This window comes from Peromyscus californicus, unplaced genomic scaffold (genome assembly GCF_007827085.1).
Source record: "Peromyscus californicus insignis strain IS unplaced genomic scaffold, ASM782708v3 Scaffold_23__1_contigs__length_62951481, whole genome shotgun sequence".
Classification (NCBI taxonomy): Eukaryota; Metazoa; Chordata; class Mammalia; order Rodentia; family Cricetidae; genus Peromyscus; species Peromyscus californicus.
This window is the reverse complement of record NW_026294534.1, coordinates 15,329,279-15,344,176: the sequence shown is the minus strand read 5'-3', so window position 1 is coordinate 15,344,176 and position 14,898 is coordinate 15,329,279. Positions and strand designations below refer to the sequence as shown.

Sequence of the window (14,898 nt, the reverse complement as noted above, 5' to 3'; positions counted from 1 at the left end):
AATGTGCAGCAGCCAAGAGCGGAGAGCCAGGAGAGCAGGGGAGATGCTGTGCTTGCCATCCAAGTTCTCGGTTCTACGTCCCCCGTGGAGGAAACGTCAGACGCATCTGGGTAATCCTGGTTCGTTTTTCTCCTGCTGGAAGCAGGGTGGGCAGATGACTGATAGGAAACCAGAAAAATGACGGGAACCCCGATGCACAGATCCTATGCACGCATGCCACCAAGTGTCTGCTACAAATTGGGGCTTCGGAGAGACAGGAAGAGACTTCACCCTCAGTTCTGCCGCTTCCCACCAGGGTGGAGTGCACGGCCTCCTCTCTGTGGGATAGAAGCATGCCTCCCCACTCCCTGCAGGACTTCAAGGAAGATGGATGGCATGATACCTTGGAAGGCATGTGGAGACCACTGGGCTCTGACCTAGGTTCCTCTGCTCCCTAGGGCATCCCAAGGGCTCATCTTCCAGAAACACAACTACAGAGAGTTTCTAGGTCGATGGCAGCCTCCACCAAGTCATCACCTTCCTGGAACATTCTCTTTTCCCCAACCCCTGCAGAGCAGCCACTGAACAAAATGGGGAAAGGTTTCAGCACTCAAGCTTCCATGAAAACAAGGAAGCAATGCACTTGAGAATGGTGGAGATGGCCCCTGCTGCAAAGACTCATTCAAAAAGAAGTCCGTGGCAGAGCAATTCCAGGGGCATACCTGTGAACCCAGCACTGAGGAGGCTGGGAGAAGAGGGTTGAGTTCAAGGCCCACCTTGGGAGACATGGCAAGGCTCTGTCTCAAATGTCCACGAACTGGAGATGCAGACCAGGGACAGAACGCTGACCTAGCATGTGCAAGGCCCTGGGTTCCAGCCCCAATATTTTGTTTTGCAAAAACAAAACAACAAAGCAGAATTTCAAACAAACTTAGTAAGTGAAAAGGCTAAACCTTGCCCCCAATAGATAAATTCATTTCCACTCTGATTTAGATTTTGAATGTCCTCCAAAATTTGTGTGTTAAAAGCTTGGTCCCCAAGGTGGCACTACTGGAAGGCACGAAACCTTTACGATGTAGGGCCTAGTGGGGAGCACAAAGGTCTTTGGGAATATGTCTTTAAGAGGCGCTCTGGGACTCTGACCTTCTATGATTTGAATAGGTCTCTACCATGTGCTCTCTGTCATTACCATATGGCATCCCAACCAGAAGCTTAAAAGCAATATGTCTGCCTGATTATGGTTTTGAACCTCCAAAATTGTGAGCCAAAACAAGACTTTTCTCTTTATAAGTTAATTGTACTAGTTATTCTGTTGCCATAACACAAACCCAATGAAACCTCTAGAAGTTTCTAAGACACCTAGGTCTCCTAAGACGCCAGGTCTGACTGGCAAACTCCATCTTATACTCCACAGAACGCTGAATCTGCTTTCTAGGAAAAAAGCATAGCCACAGCTATTCAGCCCCCCACTCCACCCCACAGCCCCAATCAGAATCTCCTGCACTCCTCTAGGGTACACGAGATGACACTCCCTCCAGCCGTGACCTTAAGAGCACGTCAGGGACACCTAGCATGCCACAAAGCCAGTGCCCTTGCATTGTGAACAGTAGGCCATCAGGCTCCTATGCTCCTCCATGTACACCTGTGGCAGATGTTCTCACCTCCTCAGAAATCACTGTATTAAGAAGAAGAGGAGGAGGAGGAGGAGAAGCCTCATCTTCTTTAAATAAGGTAAACAGAGTCACAGGATGCCTAAGTACATGGGTTCTGCAGCAGCCAAGGCTTCAAAGACGCATACTCAAATGAGTCAAGGTGCCAGCTAAGAGCACAGATGACCTTCCAGCAGCTGTGTGGCTGCTGGTGCTCAGTCAGTCCACCGTGCCCCCCTTACCTGTTCCCAGCAGGGTCAGCACGGGAGTACCAGACACTGTACAGACTGGAGACCAATGTGCAAAACCAGAACCCTGTGTCGGGGAGCTTTCCGACATTTGTTGATATCCATTTACCTTTGAGTCTGCAGTCTTCTCTGGTTGGACTATGGCATGGGGCAATGGGAAGGAAACGGTGCAGAAGAGCGCCTGTGTGGGATGCTAGCCCAGGACCATGGGAAGGGCTGACAGCAGGCAGCTAGTAAGTGGCCTGTAAGCCATTGGAAAGAGTGCCCTAGAGGCCACAGAGAGCAACTGAAGAAATCAGTGAAAGTGAGTGACAACCATCGATTATGTGTTTTTTTAAAAAGTACCTCCAGGTAGGAGCTGAAAAGATGGCTCAGTGGTTAAGAGCACTGGCTGCTATTTCAGAGGATCGGGGTTCAATTCTCAGCACCCACAAGGTGGCTCACACCTGCCTGTAACTCCAGTTCCAGGGTGTCTGACACTCTCCTCTGGCCTCCATAGGCACCAGGCCCACAAGTAGCATGCAGATATAGATGCAGGCAAAATACCCGTACACATACAATAAAATGTCTTTAAAGTAACTCTGGTGGCAAGAAGAAACACCGGGTCGGACAGGGAAGAGCAGTGAAGCTTCTTGGAACCCGAACAATGGGGGTCAGAGGGTAGAGATGCCTCGGCACCGCCATATGCCTGTCAGTCCATGGTGTGTGTAGGTGTGTGTGCCGCTGTGCACATGTGTGTGGGTGTGGGTGCCACACACGTGAAGGTCAGAGGACAACTTGGTTCTCTCCTTCCGCTGTTCTTGGGTCTCTAGGGATCAAATTCAGGTCACCATTCCTGCACAGCTGGTGTCTTTCCCACTGGGCCATCATCTCTCCGACCCGATACCTATCGAACCTCTTCAGGAAGAGTCGGTTGGTGGCATGGCTGGTCCCCTCGTATGTACTGCACACAGCGCTTTTCCCTACCTGCTCTGTGGTGGCAACATTGGCATTTGGGTTTAAAGCGCTAAAACTGGGGGCTAGGCTGTGCTCAGTGGTAGAGCACTCGGCTGGCATGAGGGAAACCCTGGATTCCATCCATAACATTGTACAAGACAAGCAGGCAGACAGACAATAGACTGATAAATTTGTTTCATATTAAATGTAGTTTCAATGTCCTTCAAATAGGGCTGTGTTCAGCATAAAGCCATAAGTTCATTATGTGTGAAACAAAGAAGATACATACACACACACACACACACACACACACACACACACACACACACACACACATGAAACTTTGTCTATGTTTGTTCAATCTAAAGCAGGAAAAGAAATAGCCCTCCCTCTCAAATTCAGCAGTGGCATCATGGCTCCCCAGATCCTTACCAGGTAAGCGGTAGGCACTGGGCTCCAGCCACCCTCAGTTAGAGGACATGTCTCCAGCTCCATGTGACCTCAGAGCAGATGCTCCGGGGTCACTGGTAGAAATCAACATAGGCCTTTGAACAGCTCTGAAATGGATCTGCTAAATATCCATGGTGAGGGAGAAGCTACCTCTATAAATCCAATGCCACTTCTGCATACAGTTCAGACCCCAAAGCTATTCTGACTTGGTTTGTTTCTGATTCTTCACTGAACTACGGTGAAGAATTCACATTTCTCCAGTCTTCCCTAATTCATTTCCAAAAACTCTGGCAATACTAAATAAATATCAGAATTGACCTTCCTAGCCATCTCTGGAAAGGAACTCATGATGTTTAAGTTATATACAAGTGGGACTAAATTTTCATGTTTTAAGTCTTTCTGGGGTTAAAGAGGAAAACTCCAATGGCTGTATTTTCTGAAATCTTATTTATCCACTCAGACATGAGGTTCTCTTTGCCACTCGCACACCCACAGTCTGTTTTGCCCATGTTGGCATTTTAGATTGCCTTGGGTGGATGTCAGAGGTGGGTGGGAGTGGAAGCCTGAGGGTTTGACCTGAAATCATCGAGTGCTTGCTAGATTCTTCATATTTTATGCGTAGTAAGCCTTACACAATTCTAAAGTCCTTGTGAGGTTCCAGTGACCTTCCTAAGAGATATCCAGGAGTATTACCAGGAGGGTAGCCTTATCAGGTGGTCATTTAGAATGTGGAAGGCAATGTTGAAATTGAGCTCTGATGGAAGAGTTGCCGTAAGTGTACAAAGCTAAGGATTTAGCTGCAGGAAACTCTAACAGCAAATGAAAGCCTTCATCCTTAAGGTCCTGAAGATGTTTGCAGTTCATCTCAGAGATGACAGCATGGTAAATTCACGACAGACCAGGCAGCCTGGGGCTAATCAGGCTGGACTTCACCTCAGGGAAATCAGGAGGTCAAAGAAGGTTTTGAGGAGGGAGCAAAACCAATTTGCATTTTTGGAAGCTGAGTACAGTATGAAGCCCAACACCCATTTTCAAGTTAGTTTACAATGGACTCGTTCCATGCCCAGATGTCTTAAGGACCATGGTCCAGCTCCACTTTGAGCCAGGACACTGTTGCCTACTTGGCTCTCGTTCACATCACCTTGGGATTCTTAATTGGAGTGTGACGTCATCTGTCAACTCCAGCTCTCCTCCCCAGAAGGCTGGGCTCAGATGGCCTCTTTGACAAGCAGGGCACCCTTTGTCTTTTTTCTTTTCCTTCTGTCTGTGCATAAATTATCTGTGTCGGGTTTTTTAAATTGTGTGAACATAGAGAAGAAATAAAAGAAGAAGTTAATCATCTAGAAAACGTCAAAGATTATTGGTGTTGCCAAGTATGGTGGTGTATGCTTACAATGCCAGCACCCGGGAGGCTGAGGCATGAGGATCGCTTGAGTTCAGGTTTTCAAGACCAGCCTTAAAGAAAAACAATGTATAGCATGTTAGCAAATGGGTAAATGGGTAAAGAAAGTGTGACAGTCCCTTCTTTAAAAGTTGGGCAGGGTGTGGTGGCCGATATCTCCAATCCCACCTGTGCTAGAGGCTGAAGCAGAAGAAGAGGTGTTTGAAGTCAGCCTGGGCAACTTAGCAAGACTCTGCCTTCTCCCTTTTAGGGGTGGGGATGTGGTATGCACCATGATTGCTCATGTGGAGGTCAGGGTTAACTGCTAAATGTCTTCCTCTATCATTGTCCACCTTGTCTCTTGAGAGAGGATCCCTTGCTGACCCTTGGGCTCATTGACTGATGTCCCTGGCTGCCAGCAAATGTCAAGATCTACTCTTGCTCCCAGCCCTTGGGTTACAGGCACACAATACTGCACCCAACTTTTTATGTGGGTGCCGGGGGCCCCAACTGAGGTCCTCATGCTTGTGCAGCAATCCCTTAACTCACAGAGTCATCATCACCTAATCCCAAACACTATCTCAAAATAAAGACTTTAAAAATGGCTCAGTGGTAGTAAGTTTGTACGGCATGCACCAGGCCCTGAACTCGATTCCTGATGACCCACACATGCACATGTACAGCGGGAGAAAGATGGCCCTGCTCCCTCGAGCCCACCTCTGCCGTGAGGTTCTCCAGCTACACGCTTGTGTTCTTTCGGCCCAATCACGTGCCATACTCAAAGCACTCAGAACGCCTACATCCCAGGCCTTGCTGGAGGGCACAGAGTTGACTAGACCTCCACCGGTATTTAAGATGTTCCCATAAGCTCGCTCCTCTGTCCGGAAGCTACTTACGGGCATCTGTCTGAGAAAACACTCTGTTTTCCACCCCTCCTTTCTTCCTGAGCTCAGTGACAGGTGCCACCAACTATCTACCCAAACACCAAGTCAGAAACGAGTCCCTGTTCGCGCTGAATCCTGCAAGCACACACATCTGCACCACCCACTTTTGTATGTCAATGTACACGCAAATGTGCTAACCCAAGCGAAGGGAACTTGGAGCCTTCCTGGAGCACTCCTCTCCACTGCTCACACAGGGACTCTACTACCCCAACAATTGCCCAGCTTTTCACTGGCTTTCGGTCCTCACTTGCCATCCCAGCTCAGGATTAGCCTAGGTGTCGGTATTTTCTCTATGACTTGCTTACCTCGGGTTGAAGTAACTTTCTCTGCCTCAGGGTCTCTTCTGCCTTCCTGGCTGGCCCTGCCCAGCTCCTTCTCTAGCCTGTGCTGCTGGCTTCCATTGCTCAGCCTACAGTTCCTGACCACCTCTTCATCCAGAGTGCACTTTCTCACAGCCACACATGCTACTTACACCACTGGATGACCCTTACAAGCCCAGAGAGACTCCACTCAGCAGCCATTTCCCCCACCCCTGGGAGCCTCCACCACACATCTTTTTTCTAAGACCAGTTTTGTGTGGCCAGCGTGGCTGGAGGATCACCCACAGATAGCTCGGCATGCTAAGGTCAGCTCCTACCCACTTCAGTCAGTTCCGATCAACCTTAGAAGTCTGCCCTTGCTCTATGCATTCCCTGTAAAATGCAAAAGCTCTCAACAACAGTAAAAAAAAGAGAAGGTAATGGCAGATGCAGCCACTGTGCATTTACACATGTAAGCACACTATTAAGTGATTGTATGGCGAGGATGCTGATTATGTGCAGGCGGAGGAAGCTCTGAATCAGAAAGTTAGGGGAAATAGGCATTTTTCAAGACAGACTAACCGGAGGGAAAGTTAAGGGCTCCTAGCACTCAGTCTTTATCCATGCCTTCCTCTGGACTCTCAGCTAGGAGTTCCCAGCCACCAAGTAGGCTGCTCTGAAACATCCACGGGAGCCTTTGGACACCGTCGAGGCAGTTGCCATCAGAGCTCTGTGGCTCTGTGCTAAGCCTCTAATTTGTAATCCCTTCATTTCCAAGAAGGGCACCTATGCTTAGCTTTGGCTGTCCCCAATGTTCCTTGAAAAACAAACAAACAGACAGACAAACAGCAGAGCAATCTTTTCAGAGGCAAAGGATCTAGTCACATTGGAAAATAATGAGACAAGAAGTCCAAAGCAATAATCTGGCTTTCGCTTGACGCTCTACAATACAACTTTTCCTTCCATGGAGGATGTGCTGTGCTTTGTGCTCCTAAAATCCAGATCCTTCCCCCGACCCCATAAAAGTCCAGTTAATCTGCAATCCAACATGTCTTATCTTCTCTGTGTTCTATACCCTGGAGTCATAGGCCATGACCTTGATCATGACTGTTCTCAGAAAAAACAGGAACCACTTTCATGTTACCCTCTGACGTACAGCTGTAGCCCCGTGCTGGACCTTAACAAAGCCTAAAATATTCAAGCTCATCTCACAATACAGACTGCCTGCACAGATGATTGAGTGGGTATGTGATAATAAATCTATTCCAAATAGGAACTTCATTTCTTTCCTGAAAATGAAATGAAGATGTGATTTAAAGTAGCCTTTTCTCATTTACTAGCACTGAGATAATAATGAGCTGGCCTTCCCAGATGCACACCAACATTTCACGCTGAGGTTTGGCCATAGGGTTTAATCAAAAACAACTTTATTAGCCCCGGACTATCAGATTTCCATCACTATAACAATACCCGAAGTAATCAGCTTATGAGGAAGAAATGCCCATTGCTCCCGGTTTTGGAGGTATCAGTCTGTGAATGCTTGGTCCTGTAGCTCTGCAGCCTGTGATGAAAACCACACATGATAGTGAAAGCTTGGCAAAGCCAAACCACTCACTTTACCACTGGGGCACAAGAGAGAAGAGGCTAAGTTCCCACAGTGCACTTCTAAGCTACATCTCCCGTGACCTGAAGACTTCCCACTAGGGTCCACCTCGAAAATGTCCCACCACCTAACTGGAGCACCTGGCCTGGGACCACACTGTTAGCACATGGACCTTGAGAAGATGTCAGATACCAAGCGCAGTCACCGTCTTGGATAACGCTGTGTTACTACAGCCTCTACTGTGCACAACTCTCACCTGTTGGTTAAAACAGAAGGAATGAATTTAAATTGAGCATCTTATATTGAGAAAAACCAAAGCAAAACTAGTAAGGAAGCAGCCTTTGCTGGGGTGAGAAAGACAAAGGTTTGGGGACAGGCCACAACCTGTGCGCCTTCCCAAGGAGGTCCGCGATCTAGGCTGAATGTCAGCTTCCGCCTCGCCTGCTTTAGTGGGGTAGCTGTGAAGAGTGAATGACCTGCAGAATGCACGGTGCTGGGTGCACACCCAGGCATGCAATCGCTGTATGTAGGCTGCTCTGGCTTATGACTGGCGAGTGAAAGAATGCCACGCATCAGGAAAGGAAAAGCCAGGCCGGCAAGAGGGCAGGAGGCAAGCTAGGAAAGCCCTGTCTTCGGCCACAGCCAGAGCAAAAAGGATTGCTTTCTTTTTTGAGGTTCTCCATGTCCTACAATCAGATGTCCAAGCAGGGTTACCAAAGTGGTAATATGTTTTAAAGTCTTGAAGTCATTAATAAATGGATGCTTTTAATAATCCACACGTGTAGGCGGAAGTTTTCCTGTGTCCTGCAGCTGCTCTGTTCCAAGCAAACACACAGAGGCTTATATTAATTACAGACTGTTTGGCCTATGGCTCAGGCTTATCATTAACTAGCTCTTGCAACTTAATTCAACCCATCTCTATTAATCTATGTTTCGCCACATGGCTTCGTGGCGTTACCTGTGTTTCATTACATCTTGCTCCCTGACAGAGCTTAACGTCTCCCCTGACCCTGCCTTCTTCTCATTGTCTCTCTGCTTGGATTTCCCACCTGGCTACAACATGTCTTGCCATAGGCCATAACAGCTTCTTTGTTAACCCATGGTAGTAACACATACTCACAGCATACCGAAAGACCATCCCACAGCACACACGCAGTTCAAAAATTATGCAGTTCAGCCGGGCGGTGGTGGCGCACGCCTTTAATCCCAGCACTCGGGAGGCAGAGCCAGGCGGATCTCTGTGAGTTCGAGGCCAGCCTGGGCTACCAAGTGAGTTCCAGGAAAGGCGCAAAGCTACACAGAGAAACCCTGTCTCGAAAAACCAAAAAAAAAAAAAAAAATTATGCAGTTCAAAAACTCAATGGGGACTGTGCACACAAATATCAGCTCACACTAGAGCACGTGCTAGTAAACCGGACTAACCACAGGACCGAGGTTTGAAGACGAAAGGAACACCATTACATCTGAATCCTACAACTTCGCTCTTGGGTTGAGTTTCTAAACCCATTTGGAGATAACCAAAGTTTCAACTTGAAGCTCTTTGCAAATACGAGTCCTGGACCAGCATGACTCCTGCCTAGCTTGCAGTCCTTAGTCCTGCCCCACGATATCCCACCAACTACCCCGCACTTAAGCAGGTGCACTCCCCACTGCCTCCACTGCCCACGGGCAAAGGAAGAGAGCGGAGAGCTCTTCTGTGCCTGAACCCAGGGCAGGGGCCCTTCCCACCCCTGGGCTTTTGGTTTTTTCTACCTGTGCCTTCCCACTGTCTATTCACAAGGCTTTGGCTTCTTGAGGCCCTGTTAAGAAACTGCCATTCCAAACAGCTAAAACCACTTGACATGTAGTGCAGCAGACACCCTGCAAGGTATAACCGCATACTCATCGGCAGAATGCTGCACCCAAAGATCAGGTAGTGCCCCTGCCTTGCGGAGGTTCCTATTGCTATGCAAATGACTTGGAAAAGATGCATCAGGCTCCCTTCCAATGTCCCCCAAAGGTAGCCAAAGACTGTGGTTTTCACCTGAACACATGCTGCAGCCAAGACAGTGCCTGCCCAGGCCAGCAGAAACCAACGTAATTCACTCATCAAACCGTTAATTCTACAAACATCCACTGCACGCCCTTGCGTGTGAAGTGCTGAGCCAGGTGGTGAGCGCCCAGCCCGTCACACACAGAACATGATAAAAGCTTGTCCTGCATCAGCATCCAAGATGAAGTAGGGGTACAGGATGAAGGCCGAGGAGAGAGCCCAGTTAAGGCTACCCCAGCGTGCTCCCAGGCTGGAACACCTGAGAGAGGCTCTGTCTCCCACCCAGCCACCTACTGCTGCTGCCTTGAATTCTGTCCCTCCTCAGTCTTCTGCCTCACTTTCTCACCAGCCTCCACGTCCCTTTTCCCTCCTAGCTGCCAGCTCTGGGTAAGCATAAAAGGCAGACAAATTCTTGTTCTCACAGCTTCCTCGGCCCTAGAAAACTGTCCTTTTTCATGCAAACGCCTGCTTTACACAGGCCCTACCATCTATTCCTTTCCACTATAGCCTCCAGAAACAAGCGAACTTAACGGTAAATGCCATGAATGCTATGTTTTGCTCTTAAACAAAAAAAAAAAAAAAAAAGTAAAGTAAAATAAGCTGCAGCTAGACCCAGCAAGAGCTCGGTGAGGAGGCCGCCTCTGAACCAGAAAACTGAATGCAGCACCTTCGGAGCTCCCTCAGTCCTGGTGCTGAGGTTTCTGTGCGTGCCAGTTAGTGCGCGAGTCACATCAGCTTCCATCTCTGATGCTCGGCGCCCTTAGCAATCACCTTCCCACACAGTATCATAAACTGTAAAGGCTGCAACCACTGTTCAGGTTACAACCACGATGATTTCTACAAATGAGAGGGATGCGGTTCCGCCCAGTCAGCCCCAGTCAAGCAGTTACCCGTGAGATAGACAGACACCTTTCCTTCTAGCAAATTCAGAGTGTCCTTGGCTCAGGTTCCCATTGCCATAAATTGCCATGTCTCTGTAGTAACGTATCCATTTGTATGTAGGAAGTTCTTTTTCTACATTCATAGAAGACGAGGGAGATGGCTCCAGAGCCCCGGGTCATGTCTAAGATCATCTAGATGGTCCTCCACTGCTTGATTTTAACATGCTATATCTTGAAACATTCCTTCTCTGGCAAACACTGGATTTAGACCTCACCTTATATGAACCTTCAAGTCAGTGATCAGCTCACTGCTTAGCATAGACCCAGCAGGAAGATTCTCGACATTATCTTTTGGGGCTAGGGGTATAGCTCCATGGTAGAGCACCTGCTTAGCATGCAAAAGGCCCTGGATTTGATACTCAGCACCCTTCGCAAATTAAGTGAAAACAGACAAATAAATATCCCTTCCCAGGTTGCCTTTTGTCCTTTACCTTTTCTTCTGGGGTCTCCCACCTCCCTGTAGTTTCACATTTTGCTATAGGTTTTAGCTATATTACCTTCTCTGACTATCCAGGCCATCCCGATGTTTTAGAGAACTCACAATCGCTAGAAAAACAAAGAAAGCACCCCTGCATACCCTCATAACATGTCCCCCAATAAAGAATATGTCCTGGGAGTTCACATCATCGCTATCAGTTTGGATTAAAAACTTCCTGGATGTTGTACCAATCATAGCCCTCGAGACACTGCAGAAAACCATGAAAATCGGTATGGAAGATTTCAGAACACCGACTGACGCAGTATGCTGTGACCAGCTAGTAAGTCAAAACAGCGCAATTCAGGGAGAAGGAAACCTATTATCGTCCAGCACTAAAATATGGAACAAAGTTTTCCAAGAATGCCAAGATTAAGATCAAAGAAGAAAAATGAATATTGGAATTGCTGTGTTTACATAGGTGCATTGCATGCAGTCCAAGGGCGTTTTGTAGATGATAAAGAAATGAAATTAAAGAAAGGGGAGTTTTGTTTTGATTATTAGTCAAAAACGTTATCTCTGGTATGGGGAACGTGAGAGAGGAAGCTCCGGGCAAGAACTGGGATAAAAACACGGAATGAGTTTTGGAGATGATTGCCTTGCCCCAAGATCAAGAACAGGAGTGGAAACAGGAAGGGTTGACACCATTGCCAAGGAAGTGGGTGAGCACCAGGCACTCGGGAGTAGACTGCCCTGCTAACTTACAGACGGGATTGGCGTGTGAGACCCTAACAGAGACCTGACAGGATTTTTCCTCTGAGCGGCATCTGCCCAAATCCTACTGTTTTAGGAAGATCTCTTTTACTCTTGCTTAAGGAGTGTGGTGGTGAAATTACTATATACACACAAGATGCCAATACCAGGACAGGGTGGGGGGGGCGGGGAGAAGGGACGGGGGTGGGGGGCACTGCTGTATTTTTCAGGGGTATGGAACACCTAACATGGTGATTCCTTAGGTTAAAATCAGAGAACGTCTCAGCCTGCCCAGTGTCATCTCCAGGAAAAGAGCCAATATCGGTCCTGCCACCACCTACTGCAAAGTAGACTGTCCCCAACACTGCTGTCAACTGCAGCTTCCATATTTCCTTCTCAGAATGAGACGATTGCGGGCAGGAAGTCTTTCTCGAGCAAGGGCAGCGCCTCTGTGGGGAAGCCCCAGAACCCCATTCTCGGGCTAGGGGACGTTCCTGCAGGCCCCACACCAACTTCTCCAGGTTAAAATGGCTCTCCGGGGCTCTACCTTGGACTCCCAGAATTCCATCCATGCTCTCCCAGCCTGTGCATTCCTGCAGCTCTAGCCGGTGCTAGAGTCAGCTGCTTGGTTGCTGTGGACCTCCAGATGTTTGTAATTAGACAGTGGGTCTAGTCTAAGGTGGCCCCTTAGCATGCTTTGGTCTGAAAGCAAGGACTGCAAATAGCAACAGTTGCTTTCAGGGCTCTAGATCCCTGCCTGGGGTGTCTCCGCACAGACCCCTGTCCCATGAAAGGCTGCCTGATGCTCTACCCATGGCAGAGCCCTTCTCCCACCAGGCCTTGGGTCCGGTTGGACAACCCCAGCCAGGCTTCCAAGGGAATTCCTCCTCCCTGCCACCAGCGACTCCTCTGGAATGACCTTAACACAAAATGTTGCCAAATGCCCAGGGGTGAGAGGCGTCTTCCAGGTCCACCCGCGGACCCACGGGGTCAGGAAGGGCCCAGGAAGGGCAGTCGCCCCAGTCGTCCTGAGAGATCTGGGGAGGATGCTCTCTGTGTGTGCGGCGCAGGAGAACTAACTGGTCACCTGAGCAGGAGCGGGCAGTGCCACCTCTGGAGCGCCTGCCGCGTTCACCCAAGGCAGCTCCCCAAGAAAGCCGGGGCGGCCAGCGCGAAAACGCCGCGGTGCAGACCCTTCCCGGCTCCGCCACCCGGGAGGCGGCAAAAGTTCCTCCCGAGCGCGCTGGCCTGCCGGCCTCTGTTCAAGGTGCTGAAAGGACTGTCGGGGCCAGCGCGCCCCTAGCCCCCCAGGGCAACCAGCCGCGTGCCCTGGCCGCCACCCCCACGGCGCTCCGGGAGGGTCAGCTCCAGCGCGGCCGAGCGCCTTCCCGCAGCTACTCCAGGCGCCTCGGTGCGGGGCCGCCGCCGCCGCCGCCCCCTTACCTTCTTCTTGCGGTCACGGGAGCGGTTGCGCCGCTTCTTGTTGGATTCCTCCTTCTCCTTCTGCTCCTGGAGGGCCTGCGCCTCGATGTCTTTGATTTTCTTCAGCTGTTTGGCCGCCTGAGCCATGGCGGGTCGCCGCGCTCGGTCCCCGCCTCCCGGGCCCGCGCACTCTTGCGATCCGCCGCCGGCGACACCCTCCCGGGCAGAGCCGCCGGCTCCCTCGGCTGCGCGCTGAGTGCGAGCCGCTCACCCGCGGCGGCCAAGGCTGCGGCGCCCGGAGAGCGGGCGCGGGGGCGCGGAGGGCGAGGAGAGAGGCCGGCGCGCGGCTGCCCGAGCCCCGGGGTGGCGCCTCCCGCCGCGGCCGGAGCTCGCTCGCCCGCGCCCCGCACCGGCTCTGGGCTCGCCGCGCGCCCTCGCCGCGCCCGCCCGCCCGCCCGCCCGCCCGGGCCCCCCCCCCTCTCCTGCGGCGGCGGCGGCGCGGGGGGCGGGAGGGAGGAGGCTCGTACTGCGGCGCGGGCCGCGGAGGGCGGACTCGCGGGCTCGCGGGAGGCGCGGGGGGCAGCTCGGCGCGGCCACCCCACCAGGCTGGGAGCAGGGGCGCTGCGAGCGCCGGGTCCCCACTGCAGCGAGGCCCCGGAGCGCGGCAGAGGGAGGAGGAGGGGGGGCGGCGGGGAGGGCGGGGAGGGCGGGGAGGCTCGCCTTTGGGCGACCGGAACAAAGCGGGAGCGCTCAGCCTGAGCCCGAAGCGGGCGACCCTGCGGCCCCGCGTGCCTGACGCCGGCGGAAACGCCAGCATCGCCGGGCCAGGCTGCGGAGCGTGGGACCTGGGCGCCGCTGCGGCACGGACTCCGCTAGCACCGAGCCGGGCCAGGGGCGCCCTCCGGGAAGGGCCGAGGCTCCCTGCCTGAGAGCCTGCTTTGCCCCTGTCAAAGCAAGAGGGCCTTTCATTCGCACATTCACCAACTCTAGATAGAAAACGTGTCCAAGCGACAAGCAATTCTTTTCCTTTGCGCTCTGTTTGGACGGGAGTGGAACTGGGTCTCCTCACCAGGGACCGCCCACCCTGCATTAGCAGGTCCCTCCCCACCCTCCTAGGTACTGTAGTCGGGACCGGTGTTCAGCCGTCAAGAGCCTTACCAGTTGGGGTCATGCAGCTACCATCGCAGGCTGTGGGAGGGGGAAGTGGCTTACGCTCATTTCACCACTCAGTCATGTGACAGGCGGGGAAACTGAGGCCCCGACCTATGAACATTGCTGCCTTTCAGTCTGCCGCAGCTCCAACCTACTCCTTCCCTGTCCCGCGGGATGCTAAGGACAGAGTTTTGGACACCAGTGTTTGAGACTTGGGGAAGTCATTATGAAACAGCCTGCTTCCTCCTGCCCCAACGCCATCCCCACCCCCGGCCTGTGTAGCGGTTTGAAGCAGCTCTAGTGAGCTGGGTACTGTGCCACCCCGTATCTCACAAACACATCTCGCTCAGTGACTTCCATTTCTGTCTTCCCACTAGGCACTTGACAGGAAGTACGGTGCTGGCTGAGCCTAGGGTTTTGACGGGTCTAACTGCCGTCTTTTTCCCAGGGGTGAGTCCTGAGTCTTTTTACTGCAAGCATAACCACAAACACCAATCACATATGCAACTCCAATTGCCATGTAGCTACTTATTTTCAATGTAAAGACACTGAGAAGTTGATTTGAAATGTATTTGAAGCCTATACACGCCCCCCCCCCAAAACCACCATTTCAACATGAGGCTGATATATTATTGATGAGATTTTACATTTTTCTGCTGAGTCTTAAGAAGCGAGTCTATTCTCGGCTGGATTC

The 14,898-nt window shown here is 51.2% G+C and overlaps 1 protein-coding gene across 1 annotated transcript in view; it reads right to left on the bottom strand.

Moving 5' to 3' along the window:
- Ank1 (ankyrin 1) overlaps positions 1-13,376 on the bottom strand; it is a 185,519-nt gene extending 172,143 nt beyond the window's left edge. Inside the window, exon 1 of the mRNA XM_052751837.1 lies at positions 13,074-13,376. Within this exon, the coding sequence (XP_052607797.1) occupies positions 13,074-13,199 (126 nt within the window). The 5' untranslated portion in view covers positions 13,200-13,376. The remainder of the gene's footprint in view (positions 1-13,073) is intronic.
- Positions 13,377-14,898: the final 1,522 nt, after the last annotated feature.